Here is a 19,285-nt window from a genome sequence, read left to right on the forward strand (position 1 = left end):
CTGGGGTGTCAAGGGCCCAGAAAAATAGTGGCCTGCCTGGGGATGACACTGGGATAAGTCCTGCCTCCTCCTCTGGCTCCCAGCGTGGCGATTCACTCACCCTCTGGGGTGTGTGGATGGGCGACAGCATGTCTAGGTCGGTCATGGGGAACTCCAGTCCCTTCCTCCGCAGGTCCTCGTAGACGGCGACCACACCTGTCAAATCGGGCGAGCTGCGGAACGCGTCAGCCCAGGACTGAGAGGGGACAAGGGGACATGGCCGGTAACCACAGCTCACCTTCTCCCCTGCGAGCCCTTCTACCTCGGCACCCAGAGGACAGAAATTCTTTCCCTGACTTGTTGGTGTTTTACTATATCTGTCCAGCCCGCTCCACAGCAAAGCATGCCATGGACAAGCCTTCCCCCACAGAATGTCCTGCCAGCAGACAACCAAGACACCAAACCAGCAGTCAACCAGAAACAGAACCTACGGCCAATACTAAGGAAGTTCTGCACTGACAGCCTTCCCAGCCCGCCCGTCCCTGCCCTGGCACTCACCTGGATGAGGTTGAGCACCTTGTCATGCACGATGGTGGGAGGGTTGTTCTTGGGCAGGATGGTTCTCACCAGCACACTTTCCACGAAGTCCTGGCTGGCCACCAGCACGTGGAAACGGTGCCCACAGTTCTTGACGCAGGTTTCCAGGACCTGGAGGGCCAAGACGTGCCCATGAGATACCCTCATGGCTCTACCTATGTCCCGGAAGTTTGGCCCCGCAGAGGAGACAGGACTTCCTAGAGGGAGAACCCAGCACATGGAGAACTTGGGGCAATGCTGGAATTCAGGGGTTTATTTACTGGAAAGTAGTGGCTTGAATGGGCACAGGGGTGGTGTGCAGGCTGAAGTCCCTCCCTGACTGATGTCAGTGCCCACAGAATCTTGATGCTATTTCTAAGCTGAACAGACCAGGAGGGAGGGACTCTCCAAGGGGAATGAAACAGAACTTGAGCTTTAAGTCAGGCGGTGACTGGTGGGCTGAGGAAAAGGTGCTGACCTTCCCTCCCTCTCTCCACTTCCTGCTTTCTGGCAGGAGCTGCCTTTGCTTCTTGTTAGGTGGGATTCACCTGCATATCAACACTGCTCATGGGGGAGGCTGGGGCAGACCTATTCTGGCGGCCAGGACACCCACACTTGCCTGGCTGCCCTGGGACCTGGCCTGCTTCAGTGGTAGGGCAAGGCTGTTCTGTCACTGGCGTTTCTTTTATGTTCATTTTCCTATGCTCCAAAGTGCCAGGCAGCACGCTTGTCCCAACAGAGGCCTGACTTTACTGAGCTGCTGTCACCCATAGGTCCTTTGGCCCAGGCTCTCCACGCCAGTGGATCTGGAGGGATGTAACCTCAGGATGTCTGCTCCCATGCTGTGGTTTGGGGAGGACCTTTTTGAATGGCCTCTCTTGCCATTCCATGTCAGCCAGCAGTGTAGACAGGACAGTGCTTTCCCCACCAACCTTTCCATCCCCGCCCTTGGACAAGGAGCCCAGAGGTGGCCATGAGTCCTGCTGGGTCTGAGGGGAGGTGGCTTTCAGTGGACTGTGGCCCTGCCATGAGGTGTGTACGGATGCGCACTCACCGTGAGGGCCAGCATCACCTCGTGGAAGTTCTTATTTCCCACGATTCTCTTCTTCAATGCTCGGAAGGCGTCTTTGGGGCTGGGAAGAAGGACAACAGGAAGGATGGGCTTAGGCATGAAGCCTCTTTACCTGACACTGGAGGCTGCTGGCCTGAATCCGGCCCTGGAGGGCTGGAAGGCTCTTATTTGCAATCCTCCCTGGGCCCCACCGGCTTTGTGTCTCTAAGTTCTAATCACGTCAGAACCCTCCTACCCCACCACAGTCCTCTTGGGAGATCATGACTGCTTAGCAGGGACTCTCACCGTGTGGTCCCTGGCCCTCCTGCAACAGAATAGCTTTAGGGAGAGGTATGTTTGTTAAAAATGCAGAATCCAGGCCACTCTAGACCACCTGAACCACATTCTTAGGGAGTGGGGCCCCAGAATCTGCATGCTTCCCACACTCCTCAGGGACTTCTCATGCTTGCTGATGTCTAAGGACAGACAGCCTGTCGGCGTAAGTGTTCTAATGCCTCACCCTGGCCAGCTCCTCTATCCACCATCTTTCTATTCTTGTTTTTGAGACAGGGTCTCGCTTTGTGATCTGGACTGAAGTGCAGTGCAGGATCAGAGCTCACTGCAGCCTCCAACTTCTGGGCTCAAGTGATTTTTTTCACCTCAGCGTGCTGAGTAGCTAGGACTACAGGCATGTGTCACTAAGCCTGGCTAATAAAAAAAAAATGTTTGTGCTGGGTGTGGTGGCTCACGCCTATAATCCTAGCACTTTGGGAGACCAAGGTGAGAGCACTGCCTGAGCCCACGGGTTCGAGACCAAGCTGGGCAACTTGGTGAGACCTCATCTTTACAATAAAGAAATAAAAAAAATCAGCCGGGAGTGGTGGTACATGCCTGTAGTTCCAGCTACTTGGAAGGCTGAGGTGGAAGGATCACCTGAGTCCAGCAGGTTGAGGCCGCGGTGGCCGTAAGCGTGCCACTGCATTCCAGTCTGGGTGACAGAATGAGACTCCAACTCAAAAAAAAAAAATTTTTTGTTTTTACAGACAGGATCTCATTATGTTGCCCGGGCTGGTCTCAAACTCCTAGCCTCAGGCGATCCTCCCATTTTAGCCTCCCAAAGTGCTGGGATTACAGGCACAGGCCACCATGCCCAGCCCAGTCAAGTCTTACTAAGCATTCAATATGTGTGGGGCACCATGGCAGGTGCTGAGGACACAACGGTGAACGTGACTGCACAGCCCAGCCTTGTTTCCATGGCTCCCGCGTTTTGAGACGACTCAAAGAACCGAAGGGAACAACATAAGAAGGTCTGGGGAAGGTGGGAGTGCAGGTGGTCAGAAAAGGCCTTCGAAGGATGGGAAGGACCAGCTGGGGGAGCAGGGGCAGGGCAGTTCAGGTCGAGACAAGAGCCTGAGCCAAGGTCCTGGGGTGGGGAGGAGCGTGGTGCCCTGGAGGAGCTAGGAGGAGGCCACACTGAGTGGAGAGCATATGGGAGGAGAGGCTGAGGGGCCCTGGGGCTACATTAGGGAGGGTGGATGTGCTAAGTGTGATGGGAAGCCCTGGAAGCCTGGGTGGCAGCCTGCTCTTCCTGTGCCGTCTGCAGCCCTCGGCCCTGTATAGGTGCAATCGGTGTTGCCCTGGCCGCTCTGGCTTAGGAGCCTCTGTGCTGGCTTCTGTTCCTGGGCTAGCTGCTGACCTTGGGCCACCTCAGTGCTCTAAGGGACTTGTTCGCATTTCTTCGCAGATGGCCTAGAGAAAGGGGCATGGCACTGGGGACCAGAAGTTCTGGTCTTACCACTGCCGTAGGCTGTGTCCAGTACTCTGCTAGGAGCACAAAGTATATGGCAAGGAAGCCACAACCCAATGGAGAGACCCTAACGTTTAGCCAACGCGCTCTGTGAGGTCAAGGTGTCCTTGCTCACAGCTGGTCGGTCCGCAGTGCCTCATGCAGTGATTGGAACACACAGGTGCTCAAATAAATAGCAAGGCATCTGAACAACTCTGAGCCCCAGTTTCTCCCACGTGTATAAGGGACATGGGGGCTTGCCGTCTCCAAGGACACTGCAGTGACTTTCAGTCATGACGTCCATGAAGCTCCCAGGCCTTTCTAGAGGCTCCATGAGGTTTTCTGCCTCCTGTCTTCTTTCTTGGCCTTGGCATCTACCCACCACTCCTGTCCCCACCCCTTCCTTCATTCTCATGAGTCCTTGCAAGGCCACGGAACAGGCTGAGACTCCTGGCAGCTACTGCCCTCTCTTGATCGGGCCCGACTGTGTGACTCAGATGCTCACATCTCTCCCCAGCTCCAAGCTGCGGGCATCTCTCCCACCACTGCACTAGCCTGCCCTCACCCATTGCACTCCTGGGCTGAGAGGAACACTCTAAACTGGCTGAGGGGTCACTGCATTATCCCAAGGAAAAATGGAGAGGAAAACGAGACTGCAGTTTCGCAGAACAGAGACCCCGACAGGCAGCACTTCCTGTTGGCTGTGGCCTCCACACCCCTCCTCATCCTTCATGGGGCTTTCTTGCAGGGACAAAGACCCTCGCATCCCCTTTCGGCTCCCCCAGGGACCTTGACTAATTGCTAGAAGGATCTAACAGAGCTTTGCCTGTGAGGACAAAGACCTAGAGAGGTAAAGCGACTTGCTCGAGGTCACACAACTGGTTGGTGACAACCAGGCAGACATCAGAAGCCAAGAACCTAACGCCTCCCACATCGTGTGCCTTGGCAAGGCTCCTCGGCACCAGGCAAGAGCACATTATGCCGCCAACACTTGAAGAGCCCTGACTGGCCTCTCCTTCCGCTGTCCCTCGAGTGCCCTCCTCGTGATCCCCTACCCTCCAGGCTGGTTTCAAATCCCAAGGAAATGAAAGTCTGTTTTTGTTCAGAGAAGAGCTGGGAGTCCCTAATGCATATTCCAGCCCACAGGATGCAGAAAGTACTTGGGGCCAACTCCTGACTGGAAGTATCCAGCTCGGCTGTCCCAGGGAGATGCTGCCCCCATAGCCTGGGGCAGTGCTGAGAGGTGGGGTGGGGTGGTGGCACCCAGGGGCTACCTGTACAACCACCGTGAATTCTTGCTTTGGGTTGGCTCAGGGACCAGGGGCTGGGATGACCTCTGCAGCCCCTGCTGCACTGAAGACTCCCGCAGGGTCGGACTTTGTGACTATAGCAGCAGTGAGGTTGGGACAGGGCCTCCCGGCAGGGTGCAGGTGTGAGCTGTAGTGGGCCATCCTTGCCAGTGTCCTGACTTCTCCTGGGGGGCCCTTACCCTTCCTCTGTCTCATTGATGATGTCACAGATCTCCATGTTGAGGGCCCAGTCCTCGCTCTGCAAGGAGCCATCTGTGGCTTGCTCTGAGGAGAAGAAAACACATGTCACAGAGGTGTGTGGGGGTCCTGGCTGAACAAACTCCATCAGTGGGGAGGGGCGGGTGGGGGGCAGGGAGAGATAGGGAGAGGGAAGATGATGGATGCTTCCTGGGCAGCCAGGAAGGGCCTGACCCTGTGTGAGCTGCTCCATACACACCATCCCACTTGTCACTTGATTCGTGTAGCAGCCATTGAGGCAGGGAGTACCCGGTCCTTTGACGGATGAGGAAACCGTGGCTCTGAGCCTACCAAATGGATGCGTGCGGACTGGAATCTAGGCGGACCCCAGACTGCTTGTTTTTGACATGACAAGAGAAAGACAGTGCTTTCCTTATTTTTGTAAACAAGACGCTCCCTCTTGGTCTTATATTTAATCTTTTGGTAACAATCACATGGTTCAAACATAAGCGTTTCAAAGCAGTATGCAGCGGAGAGTGGGTCTACCTCCATTCCTGCCCTCTGTCCCCCACTTCCTAGAATCACTGCCGTAACCAGTTTCCTGTCACCTCCCAGAGGCCTTCCTTACCCATGAAGCAAAGACTCCACCACCAACATGTGAGCCAGCCCTCCCCGTCCCCTTCTGAGGCCAGTCTCTGCCCCTAGATTGGGCTAATGGTGAGCCACCTTGTAGAACTGCCCCAGGGGTGGTGACTCAAGCAAGGTCTCTGCATGGTGCCTGCACAACGCAGGTGCTCAGTAGGTGGTGGTGGTGGTAGGTTTTTCTTAATTAGGTGAAAGTCTCATGACACAACATTAACCATTTTCAAGTGCAATTCGGTGGCATTCAGTAATTCACAACATTGAAGGCAACCACCACCACTTCTGTCAGTTCCACGACACTTCGCGTGGTGGCGACTCCTACAGTAAGATTTAAAAGTCAGGGGTCAGTTACAGGGTTCTTGAAGCCTGTCAGAGCCAGGGCTGGGACCATGTGCTACAGATCTGCTCAGTGGCGAGTCCTGGGCTGCTGGCCTTCTGCAGTGTGAGAGGTGCCAACTGGTGTCAGGTGTACGATGAACAAAGGAACTGACAATGCTAGGAACTTCACGAATGGTCTCTAAGGAAGAGAAGTGCGGTCCCTTCTCTCAAACACGTGGCCCATTTTCATGGTCCTCTGCACACCCAGATGCCATCCCCACACAGACCAGTTTGGCCACAGTGCACATGGAAAGTTTTCTATTCTGCTTCTTGTGGGCAATATTTTATCACGCACATTGCCCTGGCAGGTGCGCATTTTCACCAAGTGTAGGAGTGTGTGACAAGATAGGCCTCGCTCAACACTTTCAGTTCAGGGGGTAATACCCGTGGTGTCCTGATGCCGGCACTGCCTGAGGCCCCCTGCCCTGCCCTGCTGTCTCTGGTCTCCAGCTTCCAGACCCTGGCTTCAGAGGTGGAATGCTCACAAGCTACCAGCCTCTGCGGCTGCCCTGCTGGCCTTGGAACACCTGATGACAGGCTCGTATGGCACTTGGGCACAGTGCTGCCAGCAGTTTATCATCTACCAAAGGCATGCGATGGGCTAGGTGTGCAGAACGCGTTATTCCATATGATGTCACACTGTCCCGCAAGGGACATTCTCTCGTCACTGCTGTGTTCAGGAGACAGCTGAGGCCTGGAAGGGAGGGTGACTTCTCACCCGCTGCATAGCTACGCACATGCCAGGCCTATTCCAGGCACTGGGACCCAGTGGTGGACAAGAGGGGCCTGGTCCTGCCCTAGGGTGCCTTCTTTTGGCCAAAATGTGCTCTAAACCCAAGTCTGCCAGAGGACAGAGAAGGGCAGCCTCCATGTGACTGGGCGGGATCCTTTCCTAGCTGGGCTGGCCCAGCCAGCTCTCTGAAACTGTGGCTTCTAAGACCTTGGTTTTGAAACCGGCCTGACTTCAGTTCCACCCTCAGGTCCTGAGCCAGATGGATGCCAGGGTGGCCCAGGACACATGCCAGGCGGCTGAGGTACAGGGAGGACTGCTCTACCCCTAGGCTCTAGCCCGGGGGGAGGCAATGATGAAGGTTCCCTCTAGAAGGATTCAAAGACAGACCCGTCCCTCTGTGAGTGTTTACTGAGTATGGCTTCTTTGCACCACCCCACACTTAAGGGCTCTCATACTTACAGAGCCCCCTGGGAAGAACACAGTGGGCTGAGCAAATGCCCAGCTTTGGAGGGCCTGGAGGGCAGTGGTTAATCCTATTCATCAGAGTTAACACGCAGAATGTGCTCCCCTGTAAGGAGCCAAATCTCAGCGACCGCCGGTCACACAGGCCACAGGATTAGCGTCATCCCTGACGCCCGGCCCACATCTACTGGCCGCGAAGTCCTGCCAAGTCCAGCTGCTGACCTCTCTCCATCGCACCATTCCCTTCTCGTGTCCCCACTCCACTGCCCCAGCCTGGCCCCCATCCTCCCCCCAGACCACTGTGGCAGCCTCCTCCCCACCCATTCTTCGTGCTGCCCAGAGGGAACTTTCTGAAATGATCATGTCCCTCCTGTGCCTCAAACCCTTCCCCATCTCCTGGTCTTCAGCCTGGCCTGTGTGCCCTTCCACAATAATAATATTTTAACTTCCCGAGTTCTGTACTCTATAGGACGAAGCATCATTTAGCTGTTTGTATGAAGAACAAGGCTGGGCGTGATGGCTCACGCCTGTAATCTCAGCACTTTGGGAGGCTGAAGCGAGAGAACTGCCTGAGTCCAGGGGTTTGAGACCAGCCTGGGCAACTTGGTGAGACCTCGTCTCTATAATAAATCAAAAAAATTGGCTGGTGCATGCCTGTGGTTCCAGTTACTTGGAAGGCTGAGGAGGAGGGATCACCTGAGCCCAGCAGGTTGAGGCTGCAGTAGCTGTGAGCGTGCCACCGCACTTCAGCCTGGACGACAGAGTGTGACTTCTACTAAAAAAAAAAAAAAAAAAAAAAAAAAAAAAAGGGGAGATTTAATCCTCACACCTGATGAGGTGTATGTTGTTGCCCTCATCTCACTAACGAGGAAACAGAGGTGCAGAAAGGTCAGTGATGTGAAGGGCCACTTGGTGGTGATGGAGAGTGGTCACTGACGCCGCAGGGCAGGTTCCTTCTGGGGGTGGGGTGGAATGGAGCGCCGCTTTCCCAGGAGGTGCTTCCCACCACTCAGGCAGTCTGCCCTCTCTCTCTGCCCTGAGAATCGCCGGCAGGCCTCAGTGGTCCCCCATCGGATCCCCTGATGACCCCCCAGGGCCCCTGAAAACCATGAGCACCTAATGTCTCCCACGGGAATATGCACCGAGGTTTTAGAAGAAATTAAGGTGGTTTTGGAAAGGCAAGCAGCTTTGAAGGGGAGGCTGGGACGAGTTGGCGGGTGCAGGCAGGAGGCCCTGCAGCACGAGTCTGACGCCTGCTTGGCAAGCTCTTTGGCCCTGTGTGGCAGCAGTGGGCAGAGCCATTCCCAAGATAGGCTTTTGGGGGAGGGGGCAGGAGGGGGCATGTGGCCTAAACAGGAAAGGGGAGAGGAAGAGCAGGGGGAGGCAGATGGGGACCAGATCCAGCTGAGTGCCTGGAGTAGAAGATAGCTGTGGTCGGGGAGGCGTCCCCACGCCTCCCCGACCATTGCCTGCCCTCTCCCTTCTGGATCCCCCAGGTCTGGGCATGGACTGCAGGACGGCGAGAGTCGTGACTTCCTGCAGACGTCCACAGGGCAGGCGTGCCTCATCAAGGGCAGAGTTTTAGACCCACAGGAACCTGGGAATATTTTGTTTTGTTTTTGTTCTTAACCGCAGAAGTAACTTGGCTTGCTATTTTAAGAAGGGGGATAAAAACACGGACGGTGGTGACAGTTACCAAGAGAACAGTAACTCCCTGGCCACAGAGCTGTTGGTGGTGACCTTCGTGGGCCCTGGGTAGCAGCTGTGCTCTTGTCTCCCGGCTCCTGAGGGAGCCAGGCCCTGCAGACATGTGTGTGTCATTAGGTGGCTTTGCTGCCATTCAGGGCTGGCAGGCCTGTGACTTTGGGTCACCAGGCACTCACGTGTCTGTTCAGCAGTTTGTCCTCTCTGCTGGGCCTGGTGTAGACATGATCTCTCTAGAGGGCTCCAGATAAGCCTCCTGGCATGGCATGATGGCAAGGCCCGGCTGCCCCTCTCGGAGAATTGGGACAGGCAGTGGCACAGGCTCTGGAGTGGCACAAGTCTGACCTCACCTCCTAACTCAGAGACCGCGGGCAAAGGTCCAGGCCCTGTCAATCTCTGTCTCTGTACCTGTAAAACCAGGATGAGATCGCCTGCCTCAAGGGACCTGTGACCTTTCGACCAGACAATGTCAGAATGACATCAGGAAAGGCTAGCAATTAGTAACAGAGCTTCAATAAATGTGACTCGGGTAAAGAGAAGGAATGAGTGGTCACCAGAGACATGTCACACCTGCTCCAGGCAGTGGGGCTCCTGGTCCGAGAATCCCAGGTGTAATGGCTGCTCTCAAGCTACAGGCAGCCCTGCTCCTGCAGCTGGGGTGGAGACCACCTCTGCGGGTGCTTAGCGGCAATGGGTAGCATCAGGGATGCGGGCCACAGGACCGCCCCCTCCACCCAGCCTTCCAGGAAGCCACCCAGGGCCTTCTCCCTGTCCCCCTGCACACTCCAACAGTGGCCAAGTTGCATGCATCATCATGGAGCTAACTCTGGCTTAGGCCCTGTCACCTCCCCTGGACTGTCACCTGCACACTCTCCTCAAACATAACTCCACCCAGGACTTTTCTCTAAAATTACCCATGATCCCACTGCCCGGGGGTCAAGTCCTGAACCCCCCAGGGACTGGCCTTAGCCATAGGGGGCTGTGCCCTCTGTGTGCCTGTCCCTTCCTGCCTCTGTGCTCCTGCCTGGAATGCCATTCCTCAGTCAGCTAGGCATCCAGTTCACAATCCACCACCACCAGGATAAACACCAACAAGCACATCACAGCCTCAGTCACCCTCACCATAACCCTTAAAATAGAGGATGGGTAAACCGAGGGCACAGAGAAGTCAGTAACTCGCCCACAGTCACACAGTTTGTAAGTTGCAGAGATTTGAACTCAAAGAGGTCTGGTTCTCACTTCCTTACTTGTAACCGCTATGCTGTGTGCTCCTCAAACATACTTAACACTTGTCCAGGCCCAGAGAGACAACAGTGAGCAGAGCCAGCGAGGTCCTGTCAAGGAAACTTAGAGCCCAGTAGGAGGCCATGATTGACATGATGCAAAGTGAAGTTTCCATGACAAAAGAGACAGGTGCTGAGGCAGTGCGAGGGCACATGGAGAAGAGGAAATGAGTCGGCTGGCCCCTGCTCATTCGAGGCCCTGCCCGAGGTCAGATCCTTGGCCACGCCTCTTCCCCAGCAGCCTGTGTCACCCCTCATCCCGTGTCACTGTGACAGTAACAAGATAATGAAGAACAATGACAAAACAACCAGCGTTCCCCAAACAGGTGTCAGCCTGTGTGGGGGCGCTTGGAGACCTCCTTTCGTGTGCACGCGCGCGCGCGGTATGCGCGCAGTTGGTGTGCAGAGGCTAGTAACTTGCCCAAGGCTGGAGGTGGAGCAGCCAGAGGCAAAGCCAGGCCCATGTGTTCCAAACACGTGCATGCTCCACTCTGCTCTGTCCCTGTGAAGGACACCTCTTCCTCCTGGGGCCGGCACACACGGACCTACCCTCAGGAGGAACAGAGCGGGGTCGTTACATGCGGAAGAAGGGTAGAGGGGGCCTAGGTGCGAGATACAATGCTGAGTGCCTGCCTCTCCCCTGAACAATGATCGTGGCATTTTACAGACTACCCACCATGCAAAGGACAGAGCACGAAGGAGCCTGGGTGTTTCCAGACATGTTGAGCTGTCAAACCCACCCTGAAACTGCCGACCCTCAGACTTCTTGCTGGGTGAACAAGTTCGCTGTTGTGATGGTGCCGGCCTCCGCTGGCTGGGTTTCTGTTAACTGCAGCTCAAAGAACCCTGATTCATCTCTTCTTATACAGAGGTCTGGCTGTGGACCACTGTGGCACAGAGCCTGCACGACACCAGGCTCCACTGGCACTCGGTCTTCAGGAGGCTGGCGTGGAGGCCTTGCCTGGTTGCCCGCCCCTGCTCAGGTTTCTGTGCTTGGAACATCCCTTCCTTCCAGACGTGGAATGTGCCCCACCCCACCTCACGCTCCTGAGACCAGCTCAAAGGTCAGGTCTCCTTGTGAAGCCTGCGCCGACCACCCCCTCCACCGGGGCCTGCACCTTTCACCACCTGTATGCCACAGCACGGGTACAGACTGCAACTACAAGCTGCGTAGTGGAGCTGTTCAGGTAACTTCAGAGGGTCTTCTTGGTTTCTCTGTCTCTCCCATTAGGCTGTGGGCTCCTCATGGGTAGAGATTACAGCTCATGAATGGTCTGATTCTCTACACCACATGGGACCCAGCCCATGATAAACCTGCAGGACCTGTTTGCTGAATGACTGAATGAAGGATGAGCCATATTCACCAGCACAATAAACCCTTATAACACTTGAAGTCAAGTACAATACTTCCTCCCTGTGGCACTCACTGAGCCCTTAGGAGCTGCAGTGTGGAAATTCTCATCTTTCTTCCAACTAACAGGCCTTTGAATATATATATATATATGTCTGGAGTCATAGTCTCAGGCTGGAGTGCAGTAGCATGCTCAAGCCACCACAGCCTCGACCTGCTGGGTTCTGGCAATCCTTCCATCTTAGCCTTGCAAGTAGCTGAAACCAGAGGCGCATGCCACCATGCCCAGCTAATTTTTTGATTGATTGTAGAGATGTGGTCTCACCAAGTTGCCCAGGCTGGTCTCGAACCCGTGGGCTCAGACAATCCCCTTGCCTCGGTCTCCCAAAGTGCTGGGATTACAGGTGTGAGCCACCACGCCTGGCTTATATATTTGTAAAAAGTACGACGTCCCTCCTTAATCTGTCCTTCAACCTAACATCTTCAGGACTTGTAACCATGACCACTCCACTGTGGACATGATCTTCAGAGCCCTCACCACTTGGACTGACCCCTAGGTCGCAGACCAGCTGTGCTGACCATCTGGAAACACGGTGTGGGAATGCCCACATCACACACACCTACCCATGCTGGACACTGCATTTCTTTCCTTGTTTCTGACCCAGGGTCTCACTCTGCCACCCAGGCTGGAGTGCAGTGGCACAATCACAGCTCACCACAGCCTCTACCTCCTGGGCTTAGGCAATCCCTCTACCTCAGCCTCCTAAGTAACTAGAACTACAGGCATGCACCATCAAACCTAGCTAATTTTTGATTTTTAAAAAATTTTTGTAAAGAGACAAAGTCTCATTATGTTGCCTAGGCTGGATTCAAACTCTCAGGCTCAAATAATCCTCCTGTCTTGGCCTCCCAAAGTGCTAGGATTACAGACATGAGCCACCATGTTGAGCCTAGAGATTGCATTTCTATTAACACACCCCCTGACTACATTATATTTGCTAACGCCACCGCACAGAGCTGACTCTAATAGCTTGTTGTTGTGAAAGATACTCTCAACTGGCTCACATTTACTTAGCCTTTTTTTTTTTTTTGAGTTGGAGTCTCACTCTGTCACCCAGGCTGGAGTGCAGTGGCACTCATGGCCACCGCAACCTCGACCTCCTGAGCTCAGGCAATCCTTCTGCCTCAGCCTTCCAAGTAGAACTACAGACATGTGCCACCATGCCCAGCTAATTTTCTGATTTATTGTAGAGACGAGGTCTTACCAAGTTGCCCAGGCTGGTCTCAAACCCGTGAGCTCAGGCATTTCTCTCACCTCGGCCTCCAAAGTGCTGAGGCTATAGGCATGAGCCACTGCGCCTGGCCTATTTAGCTTTGCTAGTCTCCCTTGCAGCTAGACGTGCCCTGTGACCCACTTCTGTTCACTGAGTCATCAGTGAAAGTCTCTTGTGAACTCCTGGGGAAGGTCTGAGCTGCTCACAGAGACACAGACAGATGGAGCTTTCGCCTGTGCTTCCTGCTATGAGGGGACAAGCACAAGGGTGAGACCAGTATGACAAAGAAGGTAAAGCAAAATACAAGAAGGGCTGGACTGAACAGATCCATTCTAGATGGACACAGATGTTTTCAGTCACAGGGAAGCCCAGGAAGAGCTTTCAACTCCAAGGGGAAAAGTTAGGAATATGGGATACAGACACAAGCAAATTCCAGTTCAAGTCCTGACTTGAGCACTGGCTGTGTGACCCTGGGAGACTGCTTAGGCTCTCTGTGCCTCAGTTCCTCCTCTACAGAATAAAGACAACGAAGCACTCACCTTCCAGAGTAAGTGAGAAAGAGAGGAGAGCATACATTTCAAGCACTAAGACAAATGTTATCCTCTACAAATATATCAGACACTAAATGGCTGTTTGAATTTCAAGCACTCCCATAAAAGAGATTCTTAAATCACACACACACAGAAGCCGTCTTTTTTCCAGCCATCAATGTGTCTTGAAGCCGACTTTCCAAATGAATAACTCTTTCCAGACCTGGCATGGAAAGTTCCATCAGTTTCCTAACTTGCTGAGCTGCCCTTCTCACAGCCCTGGCTGCCTCTCCCCTGTTATTTTTTAACTATTGACCACAAGTGAAACCCTAAAATACCTTACAGAGGGCATTACTTCCGCAAACCACGATTTTCAAGTTGATGTAACTACCTGTGATACCTAAATAAAGGAAATTTCAGAGGGCACACGACTGTGCAGGCAGAGGGTTGACATGGCTAACTGGGGTATAGATGACATTTTTTCCTCCCTCCACTTGTGATTGCAAAAGACATAACTGACAACCTAGATGGTAGCGGGGCAGACAGGGTTTTGTATTAGGGTTCTCCAGAGAAAAGGAACCAACGGAGAAAGAGAAAGAGGGATCAAGAGGTTGATCATTGATTTTAAGGAACTGGTTTATATGATTATGGAGGCCTGGCAAGTCCAGCATCTTAAAAGGTAAGCCAGCAGCCTGGAGACTAAGGAACAGATGCAGCTCGAGTACAAGGGCAGTCTGCCGGTCGAATTCCCTCTTGTTCTGAGGAGGTCAGTCTTTTTCTATTAAGGCCTTCCACTGACTGGACAAGGCCCACCCACTTTATGGAGAGTCATGTGCTCTTTCTACAGATTCAAATGTTAATCTCGTCTAAATAATCTCGCTGAAACATCTAAAATAATGTTCGACCAAATATCTGGTTTCCATGGCCTAGCCAAGTTGACACATAGAGTTCACCCCACAGGGTTTACATAGCACCAACACAAACATACTCCAGTTGGATGATGGACACCTCTGTCTGTCCTTCAATCCTCTGTCCCAACCCTGCAGTCTGACTGGTTCTTCTCCCTCCTGCCTCCCTGGCTTCTTCCTTCCCTTCTCCAACTTCCCGGTCAGGAGCAGAGCCCAGGTCCTCTCCTCAGGTCTTGCACAGCAGTTCTCCACAGCACTTTTCAGAGCTCTACCAATTGCCAGGTTTCCCATGTCCCTTGAGGTCAAGACCTGGGGACACTGCTGGAAAGGGCTGGAGCTGGCATCTAAACCCAGCTCTTCAGCCGCAGAGTCCAAGTTCTGAGCCCATTTCAGGCTGCTTCCATCCCAGTGGTCAAAATGTGCTACCTTGGGCCATGTAAGGTGGGCCATGAGCAAATAAAAACATTTTCAGAGTGACATATTAACTTTATTTTATTTTATTTATTTATTTATTTAGTTTTGAGTTGGAGTCTCACTCTGTCACCCAGACTGGAGTGCAGGGGCCGCTCCCGGCCACTGCAGCCTTGACCTGCTGGGCTCCGGCGATCCTTCCACCTCAGCCTTCCAAGTAGCTGGAACTACAGGCATGCGCTACCATGCCCAGCTAATTTTTTATTTTATTGTAGAGATGAGGTCTCACCAAGTTGCCCAGGCGGGTCTCGAACCTGTGGGCTCAGGCAATCCACTCACCTCAGCCTCCCAAAGTGCTGGGATTACAGGTTGAGTCACCGAGCCTGGCTGTCATATTTACTTTTTTATTTTATTTTATTTTATTTTATTTTTGAGTTGGAGTCTCACTCTGTCGCCCAGACTGGAGTGCAGTGGCCGCTCCCGGCCACCGCAGCCTCGACCTACTGGGCTCCGGAGATCCTTCCGCCTCAGCCTTCCAAGTAGCCGGAATTACAGGCATGCGCTACCACGCCCGGCTGATTTTTTGATTTATTGTAGAGATGAGGTCTCGCTGCCCAGGCGGGTCTCGAACCCGTGGGCTCTGGCAATCCACTCACCTCAGCCTCCCAAAGGCGCGGGATTACAGGCTGAGCCACCGAGCCCGGCTTGACATATTTACTTTAATGCAGGGTAGGAAAAAACATGAACTAGTTCATCAAAGCCATAATTTCTTTTCTTTTCTTTTTTTTTTTTTTTCTGAGTTGGAGTCTCACTCTGTCGCCCAGGCTGGAGTGCAGTGGCACACTCATGGCCACCACAGCCTCGAGCTGCTGGTCTCCGGCGATCCTTCCGCCTCAGTCTTCCAAGTAGCTGGAACTACAGACATATGCCACCATGCCTAGCTAGTTTTTTTTCTGTATGTGTGATTTGTTGTAGAGACGGGGTCTCACCAAGTTGCCCAGGCTGTTCTCGAACCCCTGGGCTCAGGCAATCCCCTCGCCTTGCCCTCCCAAAGTGCTGGGATTACAGGCCGAGCCACCGCTCCCAGCCAAAGCCATGATTTCAAGAATATAAACACATAGGATAAGGTCAAATTTCAAAAAGTAAGCTGATGAACGGAAAACACCATGAAGCCAGCAATAAAGGTGGCATGGGGACAGACACAAATCATCAAGGAGGTACATAAAGGACAGAAGTCTGGAGAGCACTGGCCTAGATCAAGACCTCCTTGGTAAGAAGGTGAAGAGTTAACCTGTCCTGAATCCCTCTTCTTCTCACTGGGTGATGCCCCCAAGGTAACTAGGAGGCACCAAGGGTTTTTGTTTTTGTTTTCCTAAAACCAGAAGAGCAGAAACCCAGAACTCTACTTTTATTTCTTTGAGCTCAGTAAGAGAACAAAACCTGTTCACCAGCTCTATCCACAGGGGCGGGCAAAGGCCTTAATTCCCAAGGGAGAACCAGCTCCACCCCACAGCCTGAAACCTGACCTGTCTGTGAATGTGGCTGCCACCTGGCCAGTGACTGTTCGTTCCCCAGGGACACAAGGACCATCTGAAAGGCCGCACTGGAATCAGAGTCCTGGATTGGCATCCTAGGTTGGTCACTAACTTAGACTATGCCCCAGAGTGACAACACCAGTGACAAAAATCACAATTTTTCACTCACGATTACTGACACTTCCTGTCTGGCAAGCACCAGGCCAAGTGCTTCACAGCACAACTACACAACAGCCTTATCTGGTAGACATTTCTGCTCAGGGGGCCTGGGGCTAGAGCCTCCTCAAGCATCCCTGGCGTGGGGGCTCTGGGAACCCATTGCCAAATTCAGTCTGCTTTTGTATGGTCCTTGAGCTGCGATGGTCTTTACATTTTTCAGTGGTTGAAAAACAATGCCAAAGAAGAATGTTTCGTGACATGTGAAAACTACATGAAATTCAAATTTCAATGTCCATAAATCAAGCTTTGTTGAAGCACAGCTGCACCCATTCATTTACCTATGGTCTGTGGCTGCTTTTGTGCTAAATGTGAGAGTTGGCTAGCTGTGACATAGACCACCTGGCCCACAAAGCCACAGCTACCTACTATCTGACCCTTTGTAGAAAAGGTTCCTGACCCTGGTCTAATCCCTGCTAGCCAACTCGGGAACCCTCTTTACAGCCTGCTTCCCCTCTGACCTCTACCTTCATACCTCCAGCGGAGGGGAACCGACTGCCTTGGCAAGGCAGCCGTCCCATCCGAAAGGCTCTAGAGACAGCTATGTATACTGGCACTGAATTCCTCCCTGCAACATCGCACTCCGCACTTGAGCCTGTGCAGTTGGTCCCAACATTGCTCCACAACAGCCATCACGTTCTTTCTTCCCTCTAGAACCAATCCTGCCCCGGACCTATCCATCCCCTCTGTTGTTCTTCACCAATCCTCTGGGCGGTAGAGGGAGAATGGTGGCACATGCCTTACAGAACAGCTGGGCAAAAGAGAGGGGCATAGTTAGAGAACCAGAGCTGAAGCCAGGAATCCTCCCAGCCTGGTATCTTCTCAACATCGCCTGCGTGTCCATGTTGGTTTCCAGTCCATCACTCCCTTGGTGGTCCCTAAGGGCCAGAGCTGGTCTCTCATTTCCATGACTCCTTCCTGGGGCTCCCCTGGCTGTGCCTTTGTGGATCCAAAGGCAGCTCTGACATTTCACCTTGCTCCTCCACTCCAGGGTTCGGTCTTCGGCTCTGGGCTCTACTCTCCTCACGTCCAGTTCCCACCATCCCGACTACTGAGGCTGGTTCCTAGGGACTGCCTATATTTACAGCCTTTGTGATCTGCAGCTTGCTTTCATGAATCAGTCAGTATTCGAACTCAAAGTGCCAGGGGTGAGCTGACAACCAGAAATGAAAAATGGGATTCTTGGGTTGACTTCTGACATGTCTATAAAAAACATCCAGTAAGAGCTGTCCACAGAGAATACCTGGAAGGGATTTTGAGATCCCTGAAAGAAGAGGGCTGTGACAACATCAACCGGATACTAAGGATCTGGAATTCTCTCGGCTAAGGGCTGCTGCCCTTGGGAAACTCTGTCACTAATCGATAAGGGTGAGTGACCTAGAAGTGTGTGTGTACCCATGTGCATGTCCTACTCTGTGGGTAGAACGCTAGCATGGGCCTTGGAGGGTCAGACTGATGTAAATTCAGAATAAGTATTAAGCACTCAGAGGTAGTGTGGGAAGGGTACGAGAGAAGCCCTGGGTGGGATTCTGACCCTAAGTAGCTGTGAAACCCTGGAAAGGGATACCTTCCTTCAGACTTACTTTCGGTGAAATGGAAAACAGCAAAACTTCACAAGGTTACCATGGAGATGAATGCCCAGGATTCTAGCATAACGACTGGCACATGGTATTGGTTCACAAAATGTTACCTCACTTTTTCCTTTCTTCCTTCTATGTGCCAGGCACCATGCTAGGTGCAGAGGGTCCAGACGACCCAGGTACAGATCCTGCTCTCACATTCAGTCTAGCTGGGGAGACAGACACCCACAACCCCCAGAAGAACTGGAGGGCAGTGTGTTAGTGTGATGATGGCAGGAACAGGAAAAATGATGATGGAGATGACAGCAAGAGCTGATGCTCACTGCACACGCTCGCCAAGCCAAGCGCTCTCCAGGGACTATCCTGCCTCACTCTCACAATCTCTCTGGGAGATGGATGCTGTGCTATTCACATCCTACCAAGGAGGAAGCTGAGGCTCAGAGCCCAAGTCACACAGCAAGCGGGCCTGAGGACCTACGTGACGGGAGAACCAAAAAGCATGGTTGGATCGGAAAGGGTCCGGGAAGGCCTCAGGGAAGAGGTGGTGATGTCCTGAGTTTTGAAGGATGAGCTGGAGCTCTTCAGTGGGGGAACAGAGCAGGCATCCCAGGCAGAGGGACCATCGGGCATAAAGGTGTGTGGGGGGTAGATGAGAACTTTGTGAGTCGAATGGCATTCACCCGATTAGCGCCACTAGAACCACTGTCTTCAGGGATACCAATTCTAAAAGGCTCTGCTTTCAGTAGGGCATGTGAGTCAGCCAGCTTGAGATTATTTTATTCCTGCAGCAAAGACAGGCCTGGTTTACAGAACTACAAGCAGCTAATATCAGGTCATCAATACTCAGTGTACCAGTGAGCAGTACTTCTGCGTTCTTTTCTAAAAGAACCCTGAACACTGGGGATTAACTCAAGTGGCAGATATCTTCATTTAATTCTACTTTTAGAGACTCTTCAGCTTTGATTTACATTTCAGTGGCTCAGCCTTGCTGTCAACTCACAGGGATCTTGGGTGAGTCACAGTCTCCACCTCTCCCTCTCCGGCCTCAGCCTCCTCCAGTATAAAATGAAAGGGATGGGCTAGAACTCAGGTTTTCAATTTGTGGTTCTCACTCAGGAAAGAGAAGCTGTCTTCTTCGATCAGCTGAAACCCAGGGTCCAGGTGAGCCTTTCCAGAAAGCCTCAAGAATTTGTAGGCTGGGCTCGGTGGCTCAGCCTGTAATCTCAGCACTTTGGGAGGCCGAGGTGAGTGGATTGCCTGAGTCTGCGGGTTCGAGACCCGCCTGGGTAACTTGGCAAGATGTCATCTCTACAATAAATCAAAAAATTAGCTGGGTGTGACAGCACCTGTAGTTCCAGCTACTTGGAAGGCTGAGGCGGAAGGATCGCCGGAGCCCAGC

At 53.0% G+C, this 19,285-nt stretch overlaps 1 protein-coding gene across 2 annotated transcripts in view; it reads right to left on the reverse strand.

Annotated features, from left to right (window-relative positions):
* Positions 1–19,285, reverse strand: part of TOM1 (target of myb1 membrane trafficking protein) — a 41,823-nt gene that overhangs the window by 20,246 nt on the left and 2,292 nt on the right. Inside the window, exons 2-5 of one of the 2 annotated variants that reach the window (XM_008049068.2) lie at positions 4,882–4,966; positions 1,610–1,688; positions 538–687; positions 101–235 (exon numbers count right to left, since the gene is read on the reverse strand). In XM_008049068.2, coding sequence (XP_008047259.1) covers positions 101–235; positions 538–687; positions 1,610–1,688; positions 4,882–4,966 — 449 coding nt within the window. The remainder of the gene's footprint in view (positions 1–100; positions 236–537; positions 688–1,609; positions 1,689–4,881; positions 4,967–19,285) is intronic. The other variant, XM_008049069.2, reaches the window with a different exon arrangement.

This window comes from Carlito syrichta, unplaced genomic scaffold (genome assembly GCF_000164805.1).
Source record: "Carlito syrichta isolate Samal-C Ts95f unplaced genomic scaffold, Tarsius_syrichta-2.0.1 Scaffold130489, whole genome shotgun sequence".
NCBI classification, from domain to species: domain Eukaryota; kingdom Metazoa; phylum Chordata; class Mammalia; order Primates; family Tarsiidae; genus Carlito; species Carlito syrichta.